The sequence below is a fragment of the Kryptolebias marmoratus genome, linkage group LG22 (assembly GCF_001649575.2).
Source record: "Kryptolebias marmoratus isolate JLee-2015 linkage group LG22, ASM164957v2, whole genome shotgun sequence".
In the NCBI taxonomy this organism is placed as follows: Eukaryota; Metazoa; Chordata; class Actinopteri; order Cyprinodontiformes; family Rivulidae; genus Kryptolebias; species Kryptolebias marmoratus.
Genome location: NC_051451.1, coordinates 13,890,119 through 13,912,466, shown reverse-complemented (window position 1 = coordinate 13,912,466; position 22,348 = coordinate 13,890,119). Strand labels below are relative to the sequence as shown.

Here is a 22,348-nt window from a genome sequence, read left to right as displayed (position 1 = left end):
TCTTGTTTGATTCTTAGGACTATGTTCCAGATTTCTTGTTTCCAAATAAGAGTTCTGGTCTCTCCTACAAAGAAGATCCTAGGTTTCAGTAAACAAATTTTTTTCAATAACAGTTTGAGTGAAGCTCGTATTCATTCAAAATAATTTTTTTTTTTTTTTTGCTGCATAGCAACCACATAAATTAAACTTTTCTAATCTATTTTTATTGGATTTTAGGTATATTTTGAGTACAGATACAAAAATTCAGTATTGTGAGCTGTGACATCAAACTTGACGGACTCCACACACACAGTTGGAAACAAACTAAATGGTGTTACTTTCTTTCAAACTCCAAAACAAAGCTTTTATCTGAAGTCATTGCATATTAGTTGGCTTAGTGCAAACCATCAAATTTTAATTCAGGTTATCCTGACAGATATTATATTCACCTCCCTATTTGTGGACAAAGTGAGTTGCAACGTGCTAGCTGTTCAGTAAAATGTTACACATTGGATGACAACACAAAAGACTCCTCCAGACTAAACTGGCCTGACTCCACTTTGTTTTTCACTACTAGATCTCGGACACAGAACTAGTAAACTGGCAGGTGAAATAAAATTGATTTAATGCACATTGTAAAGAACCACAGAAGGTAAGCTGCACCTCAAATGGAACTAATAAATAAAGGGAAATAAACCAGTCATGTGATCTTAAGAGAACTGTAGACAAATAAGGCAACCACTGGGAAGTCCGACAACCTTTGTTGGTCAGGTTACGATGCTGCAGGGTCGGATTTGATGGCAGAAATGCTAGACTACCTCTCAACAGCAATACAAAACACCCACTGCCACCAGGTTAAACCAAGCAAGACTTAAATCTGTCAATGTCATTTTTTTTTTTCTTTTTGTCTTTTAATCTGACTACCAGTCAGCGGAAAGGTTGCCCTCATGACGAATTTACAGAAAATATGGGCTAATTCTGACCATTGGCAACTTTTTAAGTGATAAGCACTATTTACAAGAAACAAAGTTCTTGTGATTTTAATCTCTGCTAAAAGGGGGCTGAAGGTTGTCATGGCAGATGACGGTCATACTAATTTGACTGGCCTACGGCACCAGCACCAAAAGTTGTTTACAAGCGGTCATGAAAATTGCGAGGTGAAATGTATTCTTCAGGTTTAATTTTACTGCTAAACAAAATCAAAGTCGCTGTTCAACTTCAAGCCTAAATATCTTGAAGAATGAATTCTCCATCTCATACCCCCAACATTCTACCTCTGTTCCTTCTTCAAAAAGGTGCCCTCAGTAAATCATTGATCCAATTGGTAGACCATAACTCATTTAGTCAATAGGTAAACCGAGCTTCCTTCAGATGGTTCCTGACCCAGGTTTTTTCTGTTTGAACTTCTGCTGATAGTGTTGTTTCAGCCTTAACATTGATCCTGTCTTGAAGTATTTGTAAATTTTTAAATTATGGATTCTACATTTGTTGCATTTCTGTAATATAATTCATTTGAAGCTAATGGACTTTTTAGTTTAAGGTTCCTAGATTGTGGGAATTTTTTTTTTTTTTTTAGCTCAGCACAGCAGACGTATTCGTAAGTGAAATTCTTTTAGCAAAAATACAGATCAACTGGAAGGGTTGAATACAAAAAGCACTTGATTTTATATGGTTTTGATTTGGTAGATGTGGATAAAATAAATGTCAGAACAGGAATGAGCAGCCATAGCTGAAGACCATTTTCTTGAAGGACTAGAGAACTGTAGGTAATGGAAATAAGGTTTGACTCATTTGCTCTTATTGATTCTTTTTTTCCATTGTTTACATTGTCTTCCTACATTATCCACTGTGTCACATACCTTTTTATAGACATGCATATATTGACACTGGATAAATGAAAACTAAGGCAGAGGCCTTCGGAAATATGTTTGACAGTTTGATCACTACTTTCTTTTTCCCAAAAGGTATGAAATGAAATCATGGCTTTTAAGTGATCCACGTCACTCTGTTGATAAGTGTGGAGGATTTGTATTTAACCAATTGTAGGGGCTATAATGTTTTCATGTTTCAGTTCGATTATGAGGCTTGCACTCTGTTGAAAAACTACAAAGATTTGAATTTTTTGAGAGGTGAGGGCTCTTTAGATTACCTTTTCTTTTTCACATTCACTCTTAATGATATATTTAAACATTCCTCTCATTTGGTGTTTCTCATTGTCTGCCCAATGGCTCCTTTTCATTTTCCATATTTCTATGTATCGCTTTCTCTCACCATTTTAAATATTTCATAATCGCATCACATCTCATTGTGTAGAAGAAGCATTTTTAGACGGGCTGCCCCAGAGAATGGGCAACACCTCACTAACTTTTCTTTAGTCTACCACCACATCACTTAGACTCATGGAAACATTTGTGCATAACTGCTTCACATGAACATGAGTAATTTATGCAGAAAGTGTTCATGTTGTATGAATTCCTGTTGTATCTCTCCTGTTAGCGTTTGGTTCAATCAGCTGTGTTTTTGCCACCTTTTGGGTGCTGCTTTTAGAAGCGTCTGAAGTAATGACAGTATTGGGACAGAAGGAACTGCAGCACACAGTTTTAGTTACCTCAGCATTGTGCAGTGATTTGTTAGTGCCTCTGGGGATGATTCATTGGTCAAGTTACAGGGTGTGATTAGATTTTTTTTTTCTTTTCAAATTCAAGCTTGACTTGTCTCTTCTTGGAACAAAACCAAACTTAAACCAATGGGAGATGTTTTGAAACCCAATATTTCAGTGACAAAGTCCAGACTAGCTGCTACTGCTCAGTGACAGCACAGCTCTTGTGTCATGCAAACGCACACCTTTTAATTTGGTGTGGATTTCAGAGCACTACATTTTCAGCAGATGATCGATTATTTCAGCAGGATGTATTTTGTAATCATACACCAGCTGTGCACAGAAAAGGCTGATTATCTTAAGCCATCCAAAGTCTGACTCCTTTTTATGTCATCAAAAGATGGTGTTTCAGTCATTTCTATAAGGGTTTTTTATATTTTTATTTATTTAATGCAGTCAAGGGGGAAACTGACCCAAGAGTCTAGCTGATACTCAGGTTTGGTGAGGAATCTTTTTAGAGGAGCAGCAAGCTGATAAGCAGTATCTTGTGCTTTATGTTGAAACCCATGTTTCAACCATTTACTGCTTGGTGGTGAAAGGTTTGGAGACGGAGCTTACAGGCAGGAAACAGAACATTTGCAATTGTTACCTGCTGGAAAGCAGCCAGATTATTCAGCAACTGCCAGTGTTGTGCTTTTAGGCTCTTCAACCTTCATTTGTATGACTTTGTTAGGTCCAGGAGTACGTTTGTTCCAACAGCTTGTCTTATAATGTCCAGCTCACAGGCTCATCAAAACGGCGCAAACAAAATAATCCTCCATTTAACGATAAAGACTGTTCATCTCATCCTTACCTTTCTTAGGAAGTAGATTTTATTAATCACAAACTTGCATAGTTTTAAGAAAATGAAATGCTACATAACAGTCCGGTTCTTTTTAGAAAGATTATTAAAAATGACAAACCTTCCTACCAGTTGAATATTGGATACTTTTAAAACAGACAAGTTATCTTTTAAATCGAGATTTTTGTCCAAAGGCAGACTGACATTGACTCAGTGCTTAATCAAACTGTTAAAAAGCCAGTTCACAACTAGTGTCCTTCCTGTCTGCTGCTGTGACGGAAATTACTCAAAACAAAGATTGGCCACAACTGGTAGGACGCATTTCATTGTGGTTTCTCGTCAAAGTGAAAACCTTAGCCTGTGGTAGAGCAGTGTCAGAGGAAATGAAAGAATTTGCAGCTGACAGCTTATCAAGCAGGAAGGCATACTCCTTTCTACACGTTGCTCAGAAAAGGACACAGTTCAAATAATTCTTGCACATTTTTATTTCCACAATTGTTTTTATTCTGGATTAACTATAGCTGTTTGTTGTTTATAGATTCAGCAACTGTTGGGAAATGGCTATATAAACATCTGACGCTGGCTGATAAAACTGTTCTTAAAAGGCATACAAAATTAGTTTAGTTTAACATTATATTTGGCATGTAACATTGTGAAAATGATTCACAATTAGGATATTAACCTTTCCTAGTATCATTGTATGCTCTGTCATTTTTACATATTGAATAATGTTGCATAGCATATTATATAAAAAGTAGCATTTAAAGTGGTTTGCATAACCTCAGCAGACCTGACTTTTTATGAATTTATTTTTCTTGTTGAATCACCATCACATGTCTGAACCATCACATGTCTGAACTTTTTTTTTCATAAATACCTGTGATGCCCTCGTCATAAAATAAAAAAAACACACAAACGGATGCAGAATTTAAACATTAACAACTTTCCTTCATATTATAATACAATTCAAATGTGTTCATTAAAATGCCGTAATGATCACACAGCCAATTATAATCTGCAAACAGAATCTTTAGCAGGTTTAACTTGTGCCTACACTGACTTTATGCCCATCTTCATTCATTAGCTCCTCTGGATTTGTGAAGCTACAGAAAACACCATTCTTCTTTGAGAACATCTGTGTAGAGTAATTTGTGCAGCCATAGCCCTGGTTGGGAAAAGGGATGCCCCTAAGTGAAAACAACCAAATCCCAAAGCACAGTGAATAATTTATCATTTGAAAATGCCACATAAAGCCTTATTTGACCACACAGAAAGGCAGTTCCAGTACAGCAAGGAGATCCTGGCTCCTAACCAGGAGAGAAATGTTTGGTTGAATTAGGTAAATGTTTAATTTTATTGAGGTGAATTTCTTGATGTCTGAGACAATGCTCTTGTATCAAAAATGGGCTCACTTGCTATATGACACTTGGTTTACTCAATCCAAATCTTAGGGGTGGGGGAAAAGATTTTTTTTTTTTTTTTCCCCCAAACCTGCTGAAACTTGGGGAAAATGAAGCATAATTGAAAACATTACCTGCTCCAAGATTTACAACTACAAATGAGTTTTGCGGTTGGAAAGTACAGATGTAACTATTGATGCTCTGAAAATGGTGCTGCGTCTGCACATAAGGGTGAAAAGTTCATTATTGGTAAATGGATGTTGGCAGGCAGGAAGGTGGAGGAAGCTTGTTTTAAGGAGACTTTTTTTTTTTAAGTATTTTGGATCTTATTCGATCTATTGGAAGGATGACAGCTTGTGTGCAGCAGTGCTTCAAGTTCCCCACTGTAAAGTTTATTATGCGACTCCTGATATGCATGAGGGTTACTGAAAAGATCATTTGGCTTTCTGTCTACAGTCTTGAAGACCACGTTCTGTGCTGCAAGCATGTTTGGCCATGTTTTTTAAAGCTGTTATTCTAATTAAGATCATGATTAACCAGTTATTAGAGTCTAATTTTGTGTATTTATATCTAACCCTCTCATGTCCTTTGGGTCAAAATGACCCAAAATTACAAGGGCTTCTCTGCCCCTCTCTTTGGAGTTGGACTGACTGGTCAGATATTAGTTCATGTTTGAACTTGATTTTGTGTTACTGAGCATTTCCAGTCCTTTTCAGTTGTGTTCTTATACGTACATTTGCTTACTTGCACATTTTTTTTTTTGATGAATTTTAAAGTAGTTATAGTGGTATTGTGACCAAATATAATTGAAATTGGATAGATTGTTCCAGTAAATGAAACAAATTGAGTACACTCTAGAAAGATTTCTCATATTTTTAGGAATTGTTCAAATTATTGTTCAGTGATGCTTTTTTTTTAAATTTACGACATTGTATATTCCTACTAGCGTTTTTGGGCCTTTTTTCTCCCCAATTTATCTTTTACTATTAGCACTTTGTGTGACTGAAGTGCAAATATAATTAAACTTGCCTCTACTTTCTTTACTTGAGGGGGTGGATAAATTATGTGGAGAAGTCACTTTCTTTTGTAAGTTTGGCCTGTTTTGAAGTCATATGTTGAAACATTGACTAGTCCTCTAAATTTTATCTGAGTACAAAATTCCTGCTCAACTTTTTGATGCTTTGAAAGTTCAAGCAGTGACTTTGATGTCCTGTGAGCCTCTGTGCAGCTTTTGGTTTTTATGTTGAGGTCCTCTGGCTAGTCTTCAATAAATCTGCTTCCTTATATATTACCATTAAATTGCATCAGCAATATGGTAGTATCAAGTGCAATCTAGCTCAGTGATGAAATGTATTTTGTTAATTTTATATATATATTTTGCCCAGCATTGTGTGACTCAAATAAAACCGCATACAGGTTAGTATAATTGATTAGTCAACCTGATTGCACATTCCTCTACACTTTCATCCAAACAGCAGTGTTCTGATGACACTTATTACCAACCAGTCCGCACTTGTGATTACCACTCGGTTATAAAAGGAAGGATTATATCCCCTGTGGAAAATGACCCAACAATGTGCAATTAGCTTATGTAATAACTTTTATATTGTGTGTTGGGAAATGGGGACATGTTTCCCTCAATGCAATTGATTCATAGCTAATTATAATGTTGTTTCTATTTTACCTCAGCTTGTTTGGAAGTTCTTACAGTGAAAACCCTGCTGAATTTGAATTAAACTTCCCTGAGATAATAATAATAATAATAATAATAATAATAATAAAACGGTCCTATGGAGGATGCAAATATAAATTTTCCAGATTTTTAGTAAAAATTAAATTGTTTTTCATTTATACTTCTGTGATAATACCAAATAAAAGTTAAAAAAATATATATATTATTTTAATTAAAGATTATCATTCCTTAAAGAAATAAATATCTCCTGTCAGATTTCATGCCACTACTTTTATACTAAGATAATCTTATGTTGAGAAATGGAGCTTTAGCCGTTTTGGTCAAACCTTGAAAATCACATTATGCACAAACTGACTTGATGTAGTTGAGCACTGTTGAGGATGAGTCTTGACTACATTCACATAAAATTTTATCATTAATATGTGCAAAACTGACTGGCTTTTTTTTTTTTTTTTTGCTAAATTTGATTAGCTGTGAGGATCATTTTGAATTAAGTTGATTCCAAAATTTAATTTGTTGGAAATGTACATCCAGTGATTGCCCTCTGAAAGTTTCATTGAAATCCATCCAGTACTTCATAAGAGTTTTGCTAACAAATGCCCAGGCAAAAACATTTTCACTGCCTTTTGCCTTTTTAGATGGTGGGTGATTAAAAAATAAAACAAAACTAGAGAATTATAAAGCTAATCATTTTCATCAAAAGAAAACAGATTGAGAAAGCGCTGGTTATTTTACACAACTATCAGTGATTTACAGAGAAGCATTCGGGTATGGATATTTTTTGGAATTTGGCCCTTGAAGGTAATTTGTGCTAAACTCACTATTTGAGGTTTCTTTGTTTGGATTATTTAATCTTGTTCCCACTAAACAACTTTAAAAGGATATTATTTGATTTTTTGTGTGTGATTTTTTTTTTTTAAGACTCTTGATATTAAGTTGAACTGTAAAATTGTTAGTTTGTTGGTGTCAGCATGATGTTTCTCAGATAAGTTGCGGTTCTTAAATTTTGCTGCACATTTATGTGAGAAACTGTCTTGCAACTAATTGTCATAATGTTAAACAAAATGTGATACATGACAAACTAAATTTTCTCCTCTTTCCTTCCCTTTTATAGGTTCAAAATCCTTTTGTCGTTGTGATCTCACAGTCCTGCTTGTGTTGTCAACATGGGCTGCTGGGATTGCACCGCCGTCCTGTCGCCTGCTCTGAGGTTAGCAGTTGTTACTGGGATTCTCCTTCTCAAGCTCCATCCCACACTGGCTGGTGCTCCTCCTGAGACAAACCTGGGGAGCTCAGTTTTGGCGGTGTCCACAAATAAAACTGAATGCAGCAAGGCTGAACAGTGTGAAAGGGGGGTGTTGCTACCTGTCTGGGAGCCCCGGAACCCATCATTTGGTGACAAGGTCGCCCGGGCAACGGTTTATTTTGTGGCTTTGGTTTACATGTTCCTTGGCGTGTCAATCATCGCAGACCGTTTCATGGCATCAATAGAGGTTATAACATCACAGGAAAAAGAGATCACTATCAAGAAACCCAATGGAGAAACCACCACGACTACAGTTCGCATCTGGAATGAGACTGTTTCCAATCTCACCCTCATGGCTCTGGGCTCCTCTGCTCCTGAAATCCTGCTGTCTGTCATAGAAATTATAGGTCATGGGTTTAATGCTGGCACACTGGGCCCCTCTACCATTGTGGGTTCTGCAGCGTTCAACATGTTTGTCATCATCGGTATCTGCGTGTACGTCGTGCCTGACGGCGAGACGAGGAAGGTCAAGCACCTTCGTGTCTTCTTTGTCACGGCTGCCTGGAGTATCTTTGCCTACATTTGGCTCTACCTGATCCTGTCTGTGATCTCTCCTGGAGTTGTGCAGGTGTGGGAGGGCCTGCTCACTTTCCTCTTCTTTCCTATCTGCGTGGTTTTTGCCTGGGTGGCTGACCGCCGCCTGCTGTTTTACAAGTATGTGTACAAGCGTTACCGCACTGGCAAGCAGCGTGGGATGATCATTGAGACGGAGGGTGATCGTCCACTTCCTTCCAAGGTAAAGTCAAGAAAATGACATTTTGATATCAGTACCATTAGTACAATTATCACTGGTAATTTTCAGAAACAATACAGTCAACTATATTTGTATATAAAAAAACTTGAGCTGATAAAACAGTTTATTGCAGGTGGGCTATTATTTTATACATTAGGCTAACTTACTGTATCAATAATTGTTCATACTAGGAATGTGAAGATGAACCAGGTCTATGGTTGATTCTTGGTGCATATCGTACTGGCCACAGACCAGAAATCGACAATTCTTATATGTTTAATACATAACCCATGTGATTTAAAATCAAGGGCAAAAACATGGCCTGTCTGCCCAAATGGTATATAAAGATGTCTACACTGACAAATTAGGTGGAAAATATTTCAATATTCACAGCAGACAAAAATATTGACCACTGGCCCAGCCTTATTACAAATTGCACCAGGAAAAACAAATCAAATGCAGCAAGATGGTTCTGTTAAAGAGTTGAAGGGTTATTTTAGTTAACCCGGATCACCAGTAACTTTTTATTGATAATTTTTAGAGTAGAGTAACAACTTCTTTATCCCTGCTGTATGAAAGTTAAATTAAAATTTATAAACCCTATTTTAGATTCTCTTGTTTAAAGCTGATGTTTTTTAAATGGACAACTAGTAAAAATCAAGGTAACCTCTTCAAATATGTAGTAGAAAAATGAGCTCATACGCCACGCATTTATACCAATTACTGTAATAACAAATGGAATGGGTTAAACTGATGCTAAAAAACATTACTGCAAACACAAATAGCCTTTGAAGTAATCCTACCTTTTTTAATTTCCTGTTTTTACTGCTATCAGATTCTGTGATGATGCACAGCCTGGATGGATCTAATTACACTTTCATTATTGTTGTGGAGAGTACATTTTATATTTGCTGCTCACAGAAATAAAACCCTCTGGTGGTGGTTCTAAATTTGGAAACTGCTTTTGTTATAATCACGTGTATTTCTTTGAGATTACTAAAAATTGTTGCTCAATTTGTACATTAAGCAGTCTCACATCAGCTCGTGGTGTACAGATCCACTGAAACTGTTCCAACAGTATTCCAGTGGGAAGAGCATAATCGCTGCCATCTTGCTTTAAGAGCTAAAAGACATTTTGCCGATAAAAATCATTCTCAAAGGAAAACATAAATGCACAGTCTGGACAGCCTCTTTAATCTGATAGCTGCAAAAACAGTGAAAAAGGAATGAATGACCACACTGTTTATGTGGGGGTAAAATACTACATTTGAATAAAGTCTCTGAAGCTTATGCTACAGATAAAATGGATTTTATGAACTGTCTGTCATTGGACAGTTTTTTTTTTTTTTTTTACTTTAAACAAAATTCACTGACTGAAAGGCAAAACCTTAATAAAACAAAGAATACACTTGTACTGATTTGGCACAACAAAAGGAAAAAATATTTAAATGAGTTCTGTTAGTGAGATTGCATGAATGGTAAACTTAAGTTTTAAAGTCCTGGATTAGTGACCGTTTTTTAATTATTATTTTCAAGGTGGACATTGAGATGGATGGAAAGATGCTGAACTCCCATGGTGTTGACTTTCTGGATGGTCCTCTTGGCTTGGATCTAGATGAGAAGGATCTGGATGAGGAGGAGACTCGCCGAGACATGGCTAAGATTCTGAAGGAGCTCAAACAGAAGCACCCTGACAAGGAGGTTGGTAACAAGTTTAAAATGATACATGATTTAACCCTCTGGCGATTCTTTCTCCCTTTTTTCTTTGTATAAAATAAAAGGATTTTATTACAGTGATTTTTACCCATTGCAGTGGGTTGTCACAAACACACTGTGCTGTCTTGATTTCCCACTAGTAGTCAAAAGATTGTACTGAAGTAAAGCATAAAATGTATGAGAATCTTTTAAGAAACGAATGCAAACGATCCTAAAATCAAAGTTGCTGTGCACATGGATGTACACAAAGGTTTGTTACAAAGTCTGGTGTTAATTTGTATAGATTTCTAAAAGCAAAAACTAAGCTGGCACAGAGACATCAGTCACTCATAAAAACTGTGGGAGCCTTCAGGTCATTTATGCATCTGGCCTCATGTTACTACAGAAACATTTGTTTACTTTTACACATCTCTTTACATGTAGTGAAGTTACCCTGACACAATACAGTCATAGCTGCCTCTCACCTCACCTGAACTGGATTGTGTTGAGTGAAATTAACAAACTGCATCATCAGTGAAAACTCCTTTCCATAAATAACTCTGACTTACCCAGCTTTACAGCTGCAGTGGGCACTGATGACAAAGCCATCCTTCTTAATAAGGCGAACTCAGTTCACAAGACCTACCAGACACCTGGAATCTTCAGTTTTCACAATGCAAATGAGCGAGTGCTTTGACACCTCAAAATCTCTGGTACAAGCTCGACAAAAAAAAAATAGTTATAGGCTTTCAATTATGTGGTTTTCAAGTCCCGTGTAGTTGATCATTTAATGGCAACTTAAGTGTAACCTGGACATGAACCATTTTGGCCACTTCACTTGCTGATTGTACCTTCTAGGCACTTTATTGGGATTAAATTTAGCTTTATCGCCTGCACAATAATCTGAACCCAAAACATGCATTGGGTCTATAGTGACAGCTTTAGCCATTGCCTTACCAAAATGTTTTAAATATGAAGAGAAATGGATAAATCAAAAAGGGCTGTATGTGGAAAGATTACCTAAATATTACAGGGCAAGAACATGGACTTGTTGTAATCCAGCTTTCTATGCAGGAATCCCACCTTGTAAAATAAACATTCTTAATTGACACTTAGATGTGCAACACAAGCAGTAATGTAAAACACTGGCTGCGGTGTAGCCATGTTTATTTAATCTTGCATGCTGACAACTCTGATTAGCTCATCTGCTTACCATCAGTGATCACATTGTCTGCAACGCATTACTTTAGTGATGACTGCTGATTAACTCGGAAGCCTAATTAGATATAAAAGAAAATTGCAAATAAGGACAACTAATTGAGGAATTCTGCCATTATAAAATGATGTCATAACTGATTACAGCGGTGCTAGTATCTCTGTTATGTCTCTTACCAGTTGCAAATATTAAAATGCTAGTTGTCTAGTCTTGGTCAGTTTTTTTTTTTTAAGTCTTTCTGGGGACTTAAACATTTTTCTTTAGACATTTTCATTTTAACTTAAGTCCAATGCCTGATTTTTATGAAAATACTATTTTTTTGTTAAAGCCACTTAACTGTGACCTATGAATCATTTGGGGATAAGATTCCTGAACTCAAATTAACCAATTTTGTATTTACACATAACTGATAACTTGACAAAGAATCAATTTTGAATTTGATCTTTTTGGTACATTGTTTCCAGCAGCCTGTCACAAAAGCACAATTTGTTTTACTTAGAAGAATTTCTAAAACAAATGCCAAAGATAACAGTTTGGCATGCAGTGTACTTTAGTACTAATAAAGTGACTATAAAAGTATGAAAGTTACTTTTGATGTTTCTTTTTTTTGTCCCCAATAAAAATAACTAACAGTTTTGCAATATATAAATTTGTCATCGGAGTATCAACTTTTATAGATTTTGGGCAGAGCAGCTTTTTAAAATGACTTTGGCTAATAATTCTGCCGGGGAACATGTTGTAAGATTTTTATTTTATTTATTTTTTTCTCTTCTTTTTTCACCAGGTGGAACAACTTATTGAGCTTGCCAACTACCAAGTCCTGAGCCAGCAGCAGAAAAGTCGAGCTTTCTACCGATGCCAGGCCACTCGGCTGATGACAGGCGCTGGCAATATTCTGAAAAAACACGCTGCCGATCAGGCCCGAAAGGCCGTCAGCATGCACGAGGTTCGCTCTGATGCTGGTGATAATGATCCCATCTCTAAGATCTATTTTGAGCCTGGTTCTTACCAGTGCCTTGAGAATTGCGGCACGGTGGCTGTGAATGTGGCAAGGCGAGGTGGCGACCTGAACAAAACTGTTTCTGTGGAGTACCGGACGGAAGATGGCACAGCCAATGCCGGCTCCGACTACGAGTTCACAGAGGGTGTGGTGGTGTTCAAGCCTGGCGAGACGATGAAGGAGATCCGTGTGGGCATCATCGACGATGACATATTTGAGGAGGATGAAAACTTCCTTATTCACCTTTCTAATGTCAAGGTGTTGACGTCAGAAGGTGAGGAGCCAGAAGAAGGAGAATCTGCTAATCACGTGGACTCTGTGGCATGTCTTGGCATACCCTCCACAGCAACCGTTACCATCTTTGATGACGACCATGCTGGTATCTTTACATTTGAGGAGCCCGTTTGCCATGTCAGTGAGAGCGTTGGTACAATGGAGGTGAAGGTGCTGAGAACGTCCGGGGCTCGAGGTGTGGTCATGCTGCCGTACAAAACAGTCGAAGGAACGGCCCGTGGTGGTGGGGAAGACTTTGAAGACACTCATGGCGTTCTGGAATTTCAAAATGACGAAATCTTGTGAGTAGCTTTGATCATTTTCTCTTTAATCTCAACTCAATAGTATATAGACAATTATTTAAAGTAATTTTTAACCTTCATTGTAATTGTTTTAAATTTTACTTATATTCCAGCTTTGTCATGTTTGATATTTTGATTATTTGAGAGGTGGAAATGTGGTGTGATGTGGTCAGTCATCGAAGTGGACTGCTCAGATGGGCATTGAACAAAATCAACACCCCCATAGCAATCTTTGCTTCACTTTCTCTTTTTGATTCAAATCTCATTTGTTTTCATTAATCTGTTTATTCTGTTATTTTGTTTTCTGTCATGCTGCTGCTTTTTTGTTTGTTTGTTTCTTTTTTATTTCTGTACTTTTTTCTGTACATGTAGCAAAATATTTGGGTTCTGGTAGCCAATGCATTGGAAAATGAAGGTATTGGTTAGACAGCAGCTGTCTAGAATTTTAAATAGATGGAATGTCATAATATAGAAATTGATGACAAGCATTAAAGTTTCTTTGAGTTAAACGTGTAATGGAAAAAATGGGAGTAGCTTGTCGCTGGAAATTGTTCAAGAATTTAAACAGCAGGGTATCGGGGAAATGCTAAGAAAGGGCATGTGTTACATCAAGTTAACTTAGATGTGCAAAAGCCTTTAAAAAGAAAAATCTAGTTGCCCTTTTTGGTGCTTTTATACTGCGTGAGAACATCCCAGAGCAATATTCGCAACCCACTAGAGGCTTTTTGTTGTATTTTGTAGGTGAAAAGGGCTTTGAACTTAATTTAAGAATCCCTGCTGTGAAATGATGAATCCTCTGTTCAAAGCTTTACTTAACCGACTGTTGTTTGATGGTGACTCATGGTGGGCATAGTGATTGCTGTTTGACCACATTTCAGGAGGCTTTTTGTCTCAGTGGTAACATTGCTCAAAGCCAGCAGCTGCACGCTTCATTCCTGTCCGCTCTGTGGGAGAAACCTGCTCTAGATATTATCTCGATGTCCATACAGTGCTGGTATGGTGTCACAAAATGACCTGAATTTTTATCTATTTTCCACTTTGTTAATGTGGCACATTGACTAAACTTGTTTGAGAACAGTTAATCTGTGGTATTTTTCTCTGTATGCAAGTGTTTTAATGCAGTAAAAAATATATGAACAATAGTAATTCGTCTTTTAATAAGTTCCTTATTCAAATTAGTGGTTTGAAGCCATAGTGTAATTTGAAAGGTAACTATTTGTATTGGGTTGGACTTGGAATGTTTAAAAGTCATATAATTTTAATCATTAGTTGAATACATATGGTGGAAAGAGCCATATGATGTAATGATACCATGCAAGTTTTTCTTTTTTTTCTGAAAAAAGTGGATATGCTTTTAACCTGGGTTTGTGCATGGTTGCACATGTCACACTGCAGTCTTCCTTCGACGTTCCCACGTAGTGAGAAACTGCTGTTTTACACAAAACTCTCAATTAGCAGAACTCTTGTTTTCACGCAGAATTAATGTTTTCTGGTAAACCCTCAACAACATGTACTGCTTGTTCCTCTCAAGCCCCCCCGTTTTTCCTCCAAACACTTGTCGGTTGTGTCCACGATGCCTCAACAAATTACTGTTTGCAGCAGCGTGTTTTTGTGGAAGCCTGTAGGTCTGAACTAGTAGATTTGCCAATCATGCAGTAAATTTCACAGCTTTCAGATTACCCTCCTATTGTTTAGGCAATGCAAGTGGAGAAACGCCATTGGTGTCCTTCAAACACTTGACACCTACAGATTTTCTACTTCAAAATGGCAACTTTCACATCTACAGTATTCTAATACTGTAGAGAATAAAACCATAACAGCAGTATAGAAACCTGGAAATGTTGTCTGAGTCACCCTCTAAAGGCAATGACTAATACTTTGTAGCTTAGAGTACAGCTAGCAGGTATTGACATGAGTATTTTTACTGTCAGCTTGTAATATTTCTTTACAGAGAATTAAAATACTATTTTATTGCTTTGAGTCTTTTAGACTTTGCTTTGCCTTCTTTGTAAACTAGATGAACTATGAATCTATAATTAGACTGAGATATCACAGTGGTTTAACCTTTTCAAGAGCAGATAAGAGCATAACTCTTGATTTATTGCCACATTGGTGTTTTGTATTTGTATGGCTCATGTATTCCAAATCATGAGACGTCATGCCATTTCCTTCTCTAAAGTCAAGTCCCCCACTCCAGTAATGGCCAGCTACTTACCGTGCTTTGAGTTTTGGTCGTCCTCCAACTTTGCATTTGACGGCTTGAGGCTACATCACATGTGCCAAGTTATTCTAAGCATAACTTGGCAGTTAGGAAACCAGTTTGACTTTAAGAAATCCAGTGTTGTTCATGGTTTTTAAATAGACTGACAAACAAGCAGACTTTCTATAAATGACCTGTTTATGTACCAAAAATACCGCTCAAAACACATAACCACAGTGGGGGTTTTTTTGTTTTTTTTTAGGCGTACATTTCAAATATCCAATCTGTGATGGCTACTGGAGTGTGAAGTCCCAGTCTGCTTGCTGTGTGTTTGTGTGTGTGTGTGTGTGTGTGTGTGTTCGCAGGAGGGAATTCTAATTTGATTTTCAACTGTACCATGTTTCTCCACTGGCTGTCTGATTATGGAAATTATATAATTGGTACCCTATGTACATGTGTGTATTTACTACTTTAAAGGGTCAAAAAGTGACAAGTGCATGACAAACTGGATACTTGTATGATGTGAATTACCAGCTACTGAATATGTCAGAACAGTGTGTATGACTAAATCCTTGCGTTAATGGGTGTTGTTGTGGCAAAGTTTCGCTGACAGCGAACAGATATACTCTTTTTACTGTGTTTTTCACAAACAGTTACCAAATATGCTCCTTCCCTTTATCTCTGACTAGAAAACGGTATTAATGTAACAACTTGGGGTATAAAATAAATTGAATTACTGTCCCACTTTTTATTACGTAGTCTGCTAATTTCATTTGGTCCACTCCTGACAAAAATTAAAGCTGCAAGGTGCTCCTAATAACTCTGCTCACCATATAACATGACTGGTCTGTAACAGAGAATCAACTGGGGAAAAAAATATGTTTGGGGGGTAGTTGTTACTTTTTAAGACACATTTTACAGAAAAGGACAAACCACTTCTATACAAAAGAGCTGTGATAGACATTGATAATTTAAAAACGCCAATAACAAACCTTTTCGCATAAATACCTTTTATGGATTTTAACTCAAGGTTTTTGGTAATGTACCAGATTCTGACATTTATTGTGGCCTTGCTTTTGTGTAGCTTTCTGCATCAAAGACAGCAGCGCTTAATCTTATGATTGTTAGTGTTGGTTGTGCGGTTTCTTTTCTCTTTCCATTGCTTACTTTCTCTCACAAGGGGAAATGTACTGATTCATTGTTCACAACACATGCAAAACAAGCACTCAAAAACCCTTCCAGAGGCAAATTGTACAGAGCATCTCTCAAACAAAAAATATGACTGAGAAAAGAGGGAAGGGGAAAAAGCAAAGGAAACCAACAATACTTTGAAATGATCTGTTAAGTTTTATCCCTTCTAGTTTTTTTTTTTCTTCTTTAACACGCCAATCTTTTCCAACACCACCTTTATATTCCCCCCTACACCTTTTCATATTAAAGGGTCTGGGTTGAATTTAGCCTGCAGTCTCTCTTATTTAAATAAAAGGAATTTATGTGGATGACAAATTAGGTGTTTTTGTTTACTTGAGCCTGCAGTATTTCAAAAACACTGCAATAAAAACTCACTCAAAATGCCAGTAACTATCAATTTTTATTTGGGGTATTTAGTTTACATATCTTACAAAAAGACAAAGAGGAAGGCCAAGGAGGAGAGAGAGGATGCAGTTAGAGAGGACATGGAGGGAGTGAGGACAGAGGACACAGAAGATGGAGTTGGTTAGAAGAAGAGTCGCTGTGGTGACCCCTGAAAAAGGAACAGCCGAAAGAAGAAAGTTGGCGTCTGTTACAGTGCAACTTATTTTGCTGAACTTTGAATTTAAAAAGCATAAAAGTAAAATGTCCGGTTTGCACTACACTAATTTCAAATATTTGAAAATGTCTAAAAATATTCCCAAAGATAAAAACATCTTTACATAATTGCACAATTACAAAGTGATTTTGATTCTACAATCATCAATTTATCACTTCATTTTTTAACAAAGCATTGTCTAAAGTCTAAACATCATTAATTAGGATGCTGTAAAATGACACTTTTAAGTCATTTTGTTTCTACTATACTGGACAAGCTGCAATCCTTTTGACACTCAAGGACTGTCCTTTTTATATGTACAATAGAAAGTATTAAAATTTTAATCATGGGTTTTCAACTAATTTGAAGAAAAATCCTTTTTAATTTGTGAATGGTCAAAAAACTAACACAATTTGGTTTTTGATCCTTGAAAGGAAAAATAAAATCTCAGTATCTCAAAATTTCCATCTTTGACTTAAAACCAATATTTTAATCTTGCAACAGTCTTTCTTGATGTTCTTTATGCTCCATGTTTTATGCAGGATTTCTGACAGAACAAACATTAATTTGGTTCCCTTTTAACAAAAGCCTTAGCCAATAAGCCATAAACATTTGCCAACAGAATGTCAAATCAAATGGTTTGACAGTATAAAAAGATCTCGACCACAGAAGACTAAACATTCTATGTTTACAACAAGATGGGGAACTACGCATCTCCAATTTTGACATCATGTGAATTCAATCGCTTCTGATTCTATCAAATGGTTTTTACATTGTGTGTTTAAGTGCTATTGCTTTCAGTTTTGTCTTTGATGTTTTGCTTGATCTCCTTGTGTATTCCCCTTCTAAATCCTTCCCATATTGTTTGTACTTTGATGAAATTGTAGTCGCAGTTGACTGGTTGGAACAATCAACTTTTTTTTGCAGAAGGGTTGAAACGGCCCTTGTGGCCTTTCTTTTTTCAATTTTCTTAAACTGACAACAGTTCTTTTACAAAGATCAGAGTTAAAACTTTGTATCCCTTTGGCCCTAGTAAAATAGTTTGGGATTTTTTTGTTTAAATTTTATTTATGTGGCTTTAATGAAAGCAAAGTGTAAACAAATATCTGTTGGAAGCCCAGATTCACAAACCCACACAGGCTGTGCTTTAGGAGGTGTGAAGGTTGTTCTCATGTTACAGAGAACACTGTAATAACACCTCTCTTGGCAGGAGACTCACACCTGTTCCACAGTATGTGTGTTCCTGGTTGACAGAAATCATACTGAAGGAGAAACTGTTTTCCTGTTTTAAATGACTTCTATTCATCTGGACCCGGAATATGACTAATTCAATGGACATGTTCCAACTAGACACAAACTAGAAATATGTAGATGACGGTAATTTCTGTTGTATTTTTCAATGAGAAAATCAGTACATGTTGATACTTATTTCATTAGTTCATGCTAATTTCACCACAACTGATAGTGGAGACATTCAAGAGTTATTGGGCCATAGCAATGAGGTAGTACAATTTCCTGAAATGTATAGTGCTCCCTTCAGTTTGCTCCAAGACTGCAGTGGCTCAAAGTTCAACTGGTTTGTCTACCAGAGAACGTTTGTGCAAAATTCTCCCTGGCTTTTTACATAAAGTGTTAGTATTTTTTGAATGTCTGTTTTCAAGTTGTACAAATGTATTTTTATTTAAACAAAAAAACAAGTCACCATAATTCCTAAAATATTTGAATGGCTTTGACATCATGTCTACTGGCACACATCTGTACACGTTTGGGTTGAACATGCAAATATAATCTGCCAGTGCTGGGACAAGGCTGCCACAACTTCTATTTTTTTTAAAACATTGTTCTTGTCTTTGAGTTCATATTTGTATTCAAATATGTAACATACATGTTTGATTCATGCTTTCAAAGACTCCAACAAAAACTGAATAAACAAGATATGTGCTCAAATTGTTCTTGGCAAAGACCCCTCTGGGCTGTCAGCATCAGAGTTCACATCGCCAAAATATATATGCAGCTTTTCTCTGATGGCTCTTGAATATTATTGCTACCAGTTGTAGTAAAACTATTAAGAAATAAACTATAGCTAACATGCTTTTTTTTTTTTTTTCTTCAGTTGGTAAATACAGCAGAATCTCCAATTTGTCTAGTTGGTGCATCCACTGAAGGATTTATGGATTTGCTTTGATCTTGATAATTGAAATCCTTTCATAATCTTGTACCATTTCCTAGAAACTGCTTTGCTCACTTTGATATACCAAATTGGTTAAGTTGAATAAAAAAAAGATGGCAACAAAAGAACCAAATGGTAAGAAAGTATCATGTGGTCCCGACTGAAAAGAGAGAGACTTGATTGATGTTTCAGCCTACTTTTTGCAAGTCTGCTTACATCTAGGGAAGGTTGCCACAATTTTTCTGAATTAGGGGGTGATCAGTCAGTTTGAAAATCCCTTATTGAAATAATACAAGGCCAGAAGCAGCTGCTTTGTTTACTGTACAAAGCAGCAAATCAGTGCCAGTCTATAGTTCAAACAAAGTTAATTAGCTACTTTTTTAAATGGATGCCTGGACAGTGCTGATATGCCTTTTTTCTACTTTTACCACTTGACTTGTTTTGATATAAAAGTGTGAAAATTAGCTTATTTAGTCTTTTTAGTACCTGAATGATTAAAAAAGAGAGGCAAAGGGAGAAAGAAGAGAAGGGGCAGGTCAGCAGCCTGACAAATGAACCCTAACCAGCTGCCTCTACAAAACACGATTTCCTTGGCAACAGCTTGGATGGAGAGAGTTGCTCAGAAAGGACAACCAGTGACACAGAGGGTGATGAAAGATTAAAAAAAGGTAGCCTGAAGAGATGGAAAAGAGAAAATTAAGCTCCCCATCTGGTCTCCAAGGCTATTCCTTTTCATTATTTATTCTTACTGTTGCCAGATGTGCATTCTGATTGTGTTATTTGCTGATTTTGTTCCATCAGTGAGAACAAGAGTGCTTTGCAATAATGAAACGAGGAATTTTATTGCTGCTGAACAAGCACTTGATGCCCTTCATGAATCTGACAATAATTTGCTTCAGGGAACAGTATGTGATGCAGTTTCTTCCCAGTTCTGAGAATGAAACTGTTTTTTGCATGTGAAAGTCTGTATTAAAGTCACACTTTCTGGAGCAAACAATTACTCTGCTTTCATTCTGACCTGCTCATCGGATCTCTGGCCAAGACTGTGCTCATAAATTTTAGTCATGGATTGAGTAATTTTTTTTTTTTTTTTTTTTTTCCGTCTCAAGTTTGCTTTGTAGTTCCCGTCCCACCCAGTCCCAGTGAGATTTAGTTGGCTATTCCAGTTTAAGAACTCAAAACACTGGAACATGTATAGGCAGTTGAACAAACTGTAGCTTTTTCATGTTTATGCTTGTAGTGTTTCTGTCTCATGTTGCCTTTTCTGTATTTCTGTCTGGTAGGATTTTTTTCAAATGGTCACATGAATTCAGTAACAACCCTAAAATTTTATGAGTTAAATGTCAAACGTTAATGACATTTTACTCAAATTGCACACTAATCTTTAATTGGTTGGTGCAATGATGGGATGGCATTTTATCTCCAAATTTTAAAGGTTAGCATCAGCTTCAGGGTGATGTAATTTGCCCTAAAGGCTCAGTTTGGATTTATCCTCTATCGATTCTTAAACTTCTTACAGTAATATTTTAGTAGTTTGGGGCTTTTAGTAAACTAAAAGCTCAAAATGCCACATCATAAAGATTGGTGAAAGACGATGGTTGTGCTAGAATGCAGTTTAGTAAAACTATCTCACAGAAACTTACCAGTAAGTTTACAATCTGCTATGCTGTTCTGTTTCTGCCACTTGCTGAACAGTGGCCAAATAAATCACTGCATCTCCATGGTTAGTCATACAAATCTGAAGACGGATAGCTATGTTCTGACCTTTACGGTAAAGGCAACAACATGACTTTTCCCATCAATACCTGCAGTTGGAAGGGGCCATACTAAAGGCAATTTCACACAAAATTGCTAAGGTTTTCTTTAAAAGGTCACTAGATTTGAGAAAAAAATTGCTTAAAAACAAAATCATGAAAGAAATTTGAAGTGCTAAGAGTGTAATCAATGGTTGAAGCTAATAATTATGCCTGATCAAGTTTAGTGGGCCTTGATGTGAATGATCCTATATTAAAAGCATGCACAGACATGAGTGGAGTGTGTGTGTGTGTGAGAGAGAGCTTGTAGGAAAACAAAGTACCTCCACAATAAAATAAGATTTTACATGGTTAAAAACAACAAATTACAAAGCTGTGAAATTGTCACTAGCTGTACCAAACTTGCCCTTAAAACAACACAGATCCACTTAGAACACATTCAACATCTTCCTATCAGTTTCTGGATTTCATAAATTTATATCAGATCACTTATGTCAAAGTTGATTTTAAACCTGAAAAGTCACATCAATGGTGACACAAGATAATGATGCCGATTGGGTTAACTGAAAGATGACCCCACGTTTTACAATATGTAGCCCGTTTGCAGCATCATCCACTCCCATGTTAGTAACTCCATCAGAATTACATTTATTGACCAGATATGTACATTCAACACCTGTGTCAAAGATTTCAAAGTATTAGCTTTAATCTGTGCAAACTAAAGATATAAAAAAGTGGACTTCATTAACTGGCAGAGGTATGCATCCATCTGATGGGGAGACGGTGGTTGATGCCACTCTTCCCATTTTTCTGTTTTGGTTCATAGTAATTTTAAAAAGTCAGGTATGATCTGTGCTTACAAGTTAGGCATTTCTTTTACATTTGTGTTGTTGTGTGCTTAGTGTTTATCAAATCAATAAGAGCCCTGGTGTGTTTCCTGGTCTGGCTGCTTGTCTGCCCCATGTAGCTTTTAATAGATGAATTTGTTCAGGTTAATGCCATTATGCTGATGCTAATTATTTTGGCTAGCCGGGTCTGTAATATTGGATCTGAATTTCACTGGGCTATTAATCTCCATGCTTGTCAGAGATGTCACAAAGGCAGTGAATCTGCCAGAGGTGTTTGTGTGAAATTAATACGTCGGGCAAAACTGCTTGTTCATTATGCCTCATGTTTGTTCAACTGTTTTTATTTACACTTTCTGCTTCTTGGAAATTGTCTTTTTAAAGGTCCAAGTTAACTGAAAGTTGGTTCCTATATGCAAAAATTAAGTAAAAATCAAGCACATTCTTTGATCAGTTGAAGTTAATCTTAGCTTTGGTTTTTTTAACTTCACCAAATATATCCTGGTGTTGGGTCTTCATTTACTGTGGGCAACAGTGCACTTGAGTATGTAAA

General features: G+C 36.6%; 1 protein-coding gene across 5 annotated transcripts in view; it reads left to right on the top strand.

Annotated features, from left to right (window-relative positions):
• The window catches only part of slc8a1b (solute carrier family 8 member 1b), a 125,711-nt gene that overhangs the window by 4,346 nt on the left and 99,017 nt on the right, over positions 1-22,348 (top strand). For all 5 annotated transcript variants that reach the window (XM_017430388.3, XM_037973421.1, XM_037973423.1 and 2 more), the window contains exons 2-4: positions 7,627-8,554; positions 10,088-10,252; positions 12,247-13,037. In XM_017430388.3, coding sequence (XP_017285877.1) covers positions 7,679-8,554; positions 10,088-10,252; positions 12,247-13,037 — 1,832 coding nt within the window. In that variant the 5' untranslated portion in view covers positions 7,627-7,678. The remainder of the gene's footprint in view (positions 1-7,626; positions 8,555-10,087; positions 10,253-12,246; positions 13,038-22,348) is intronic.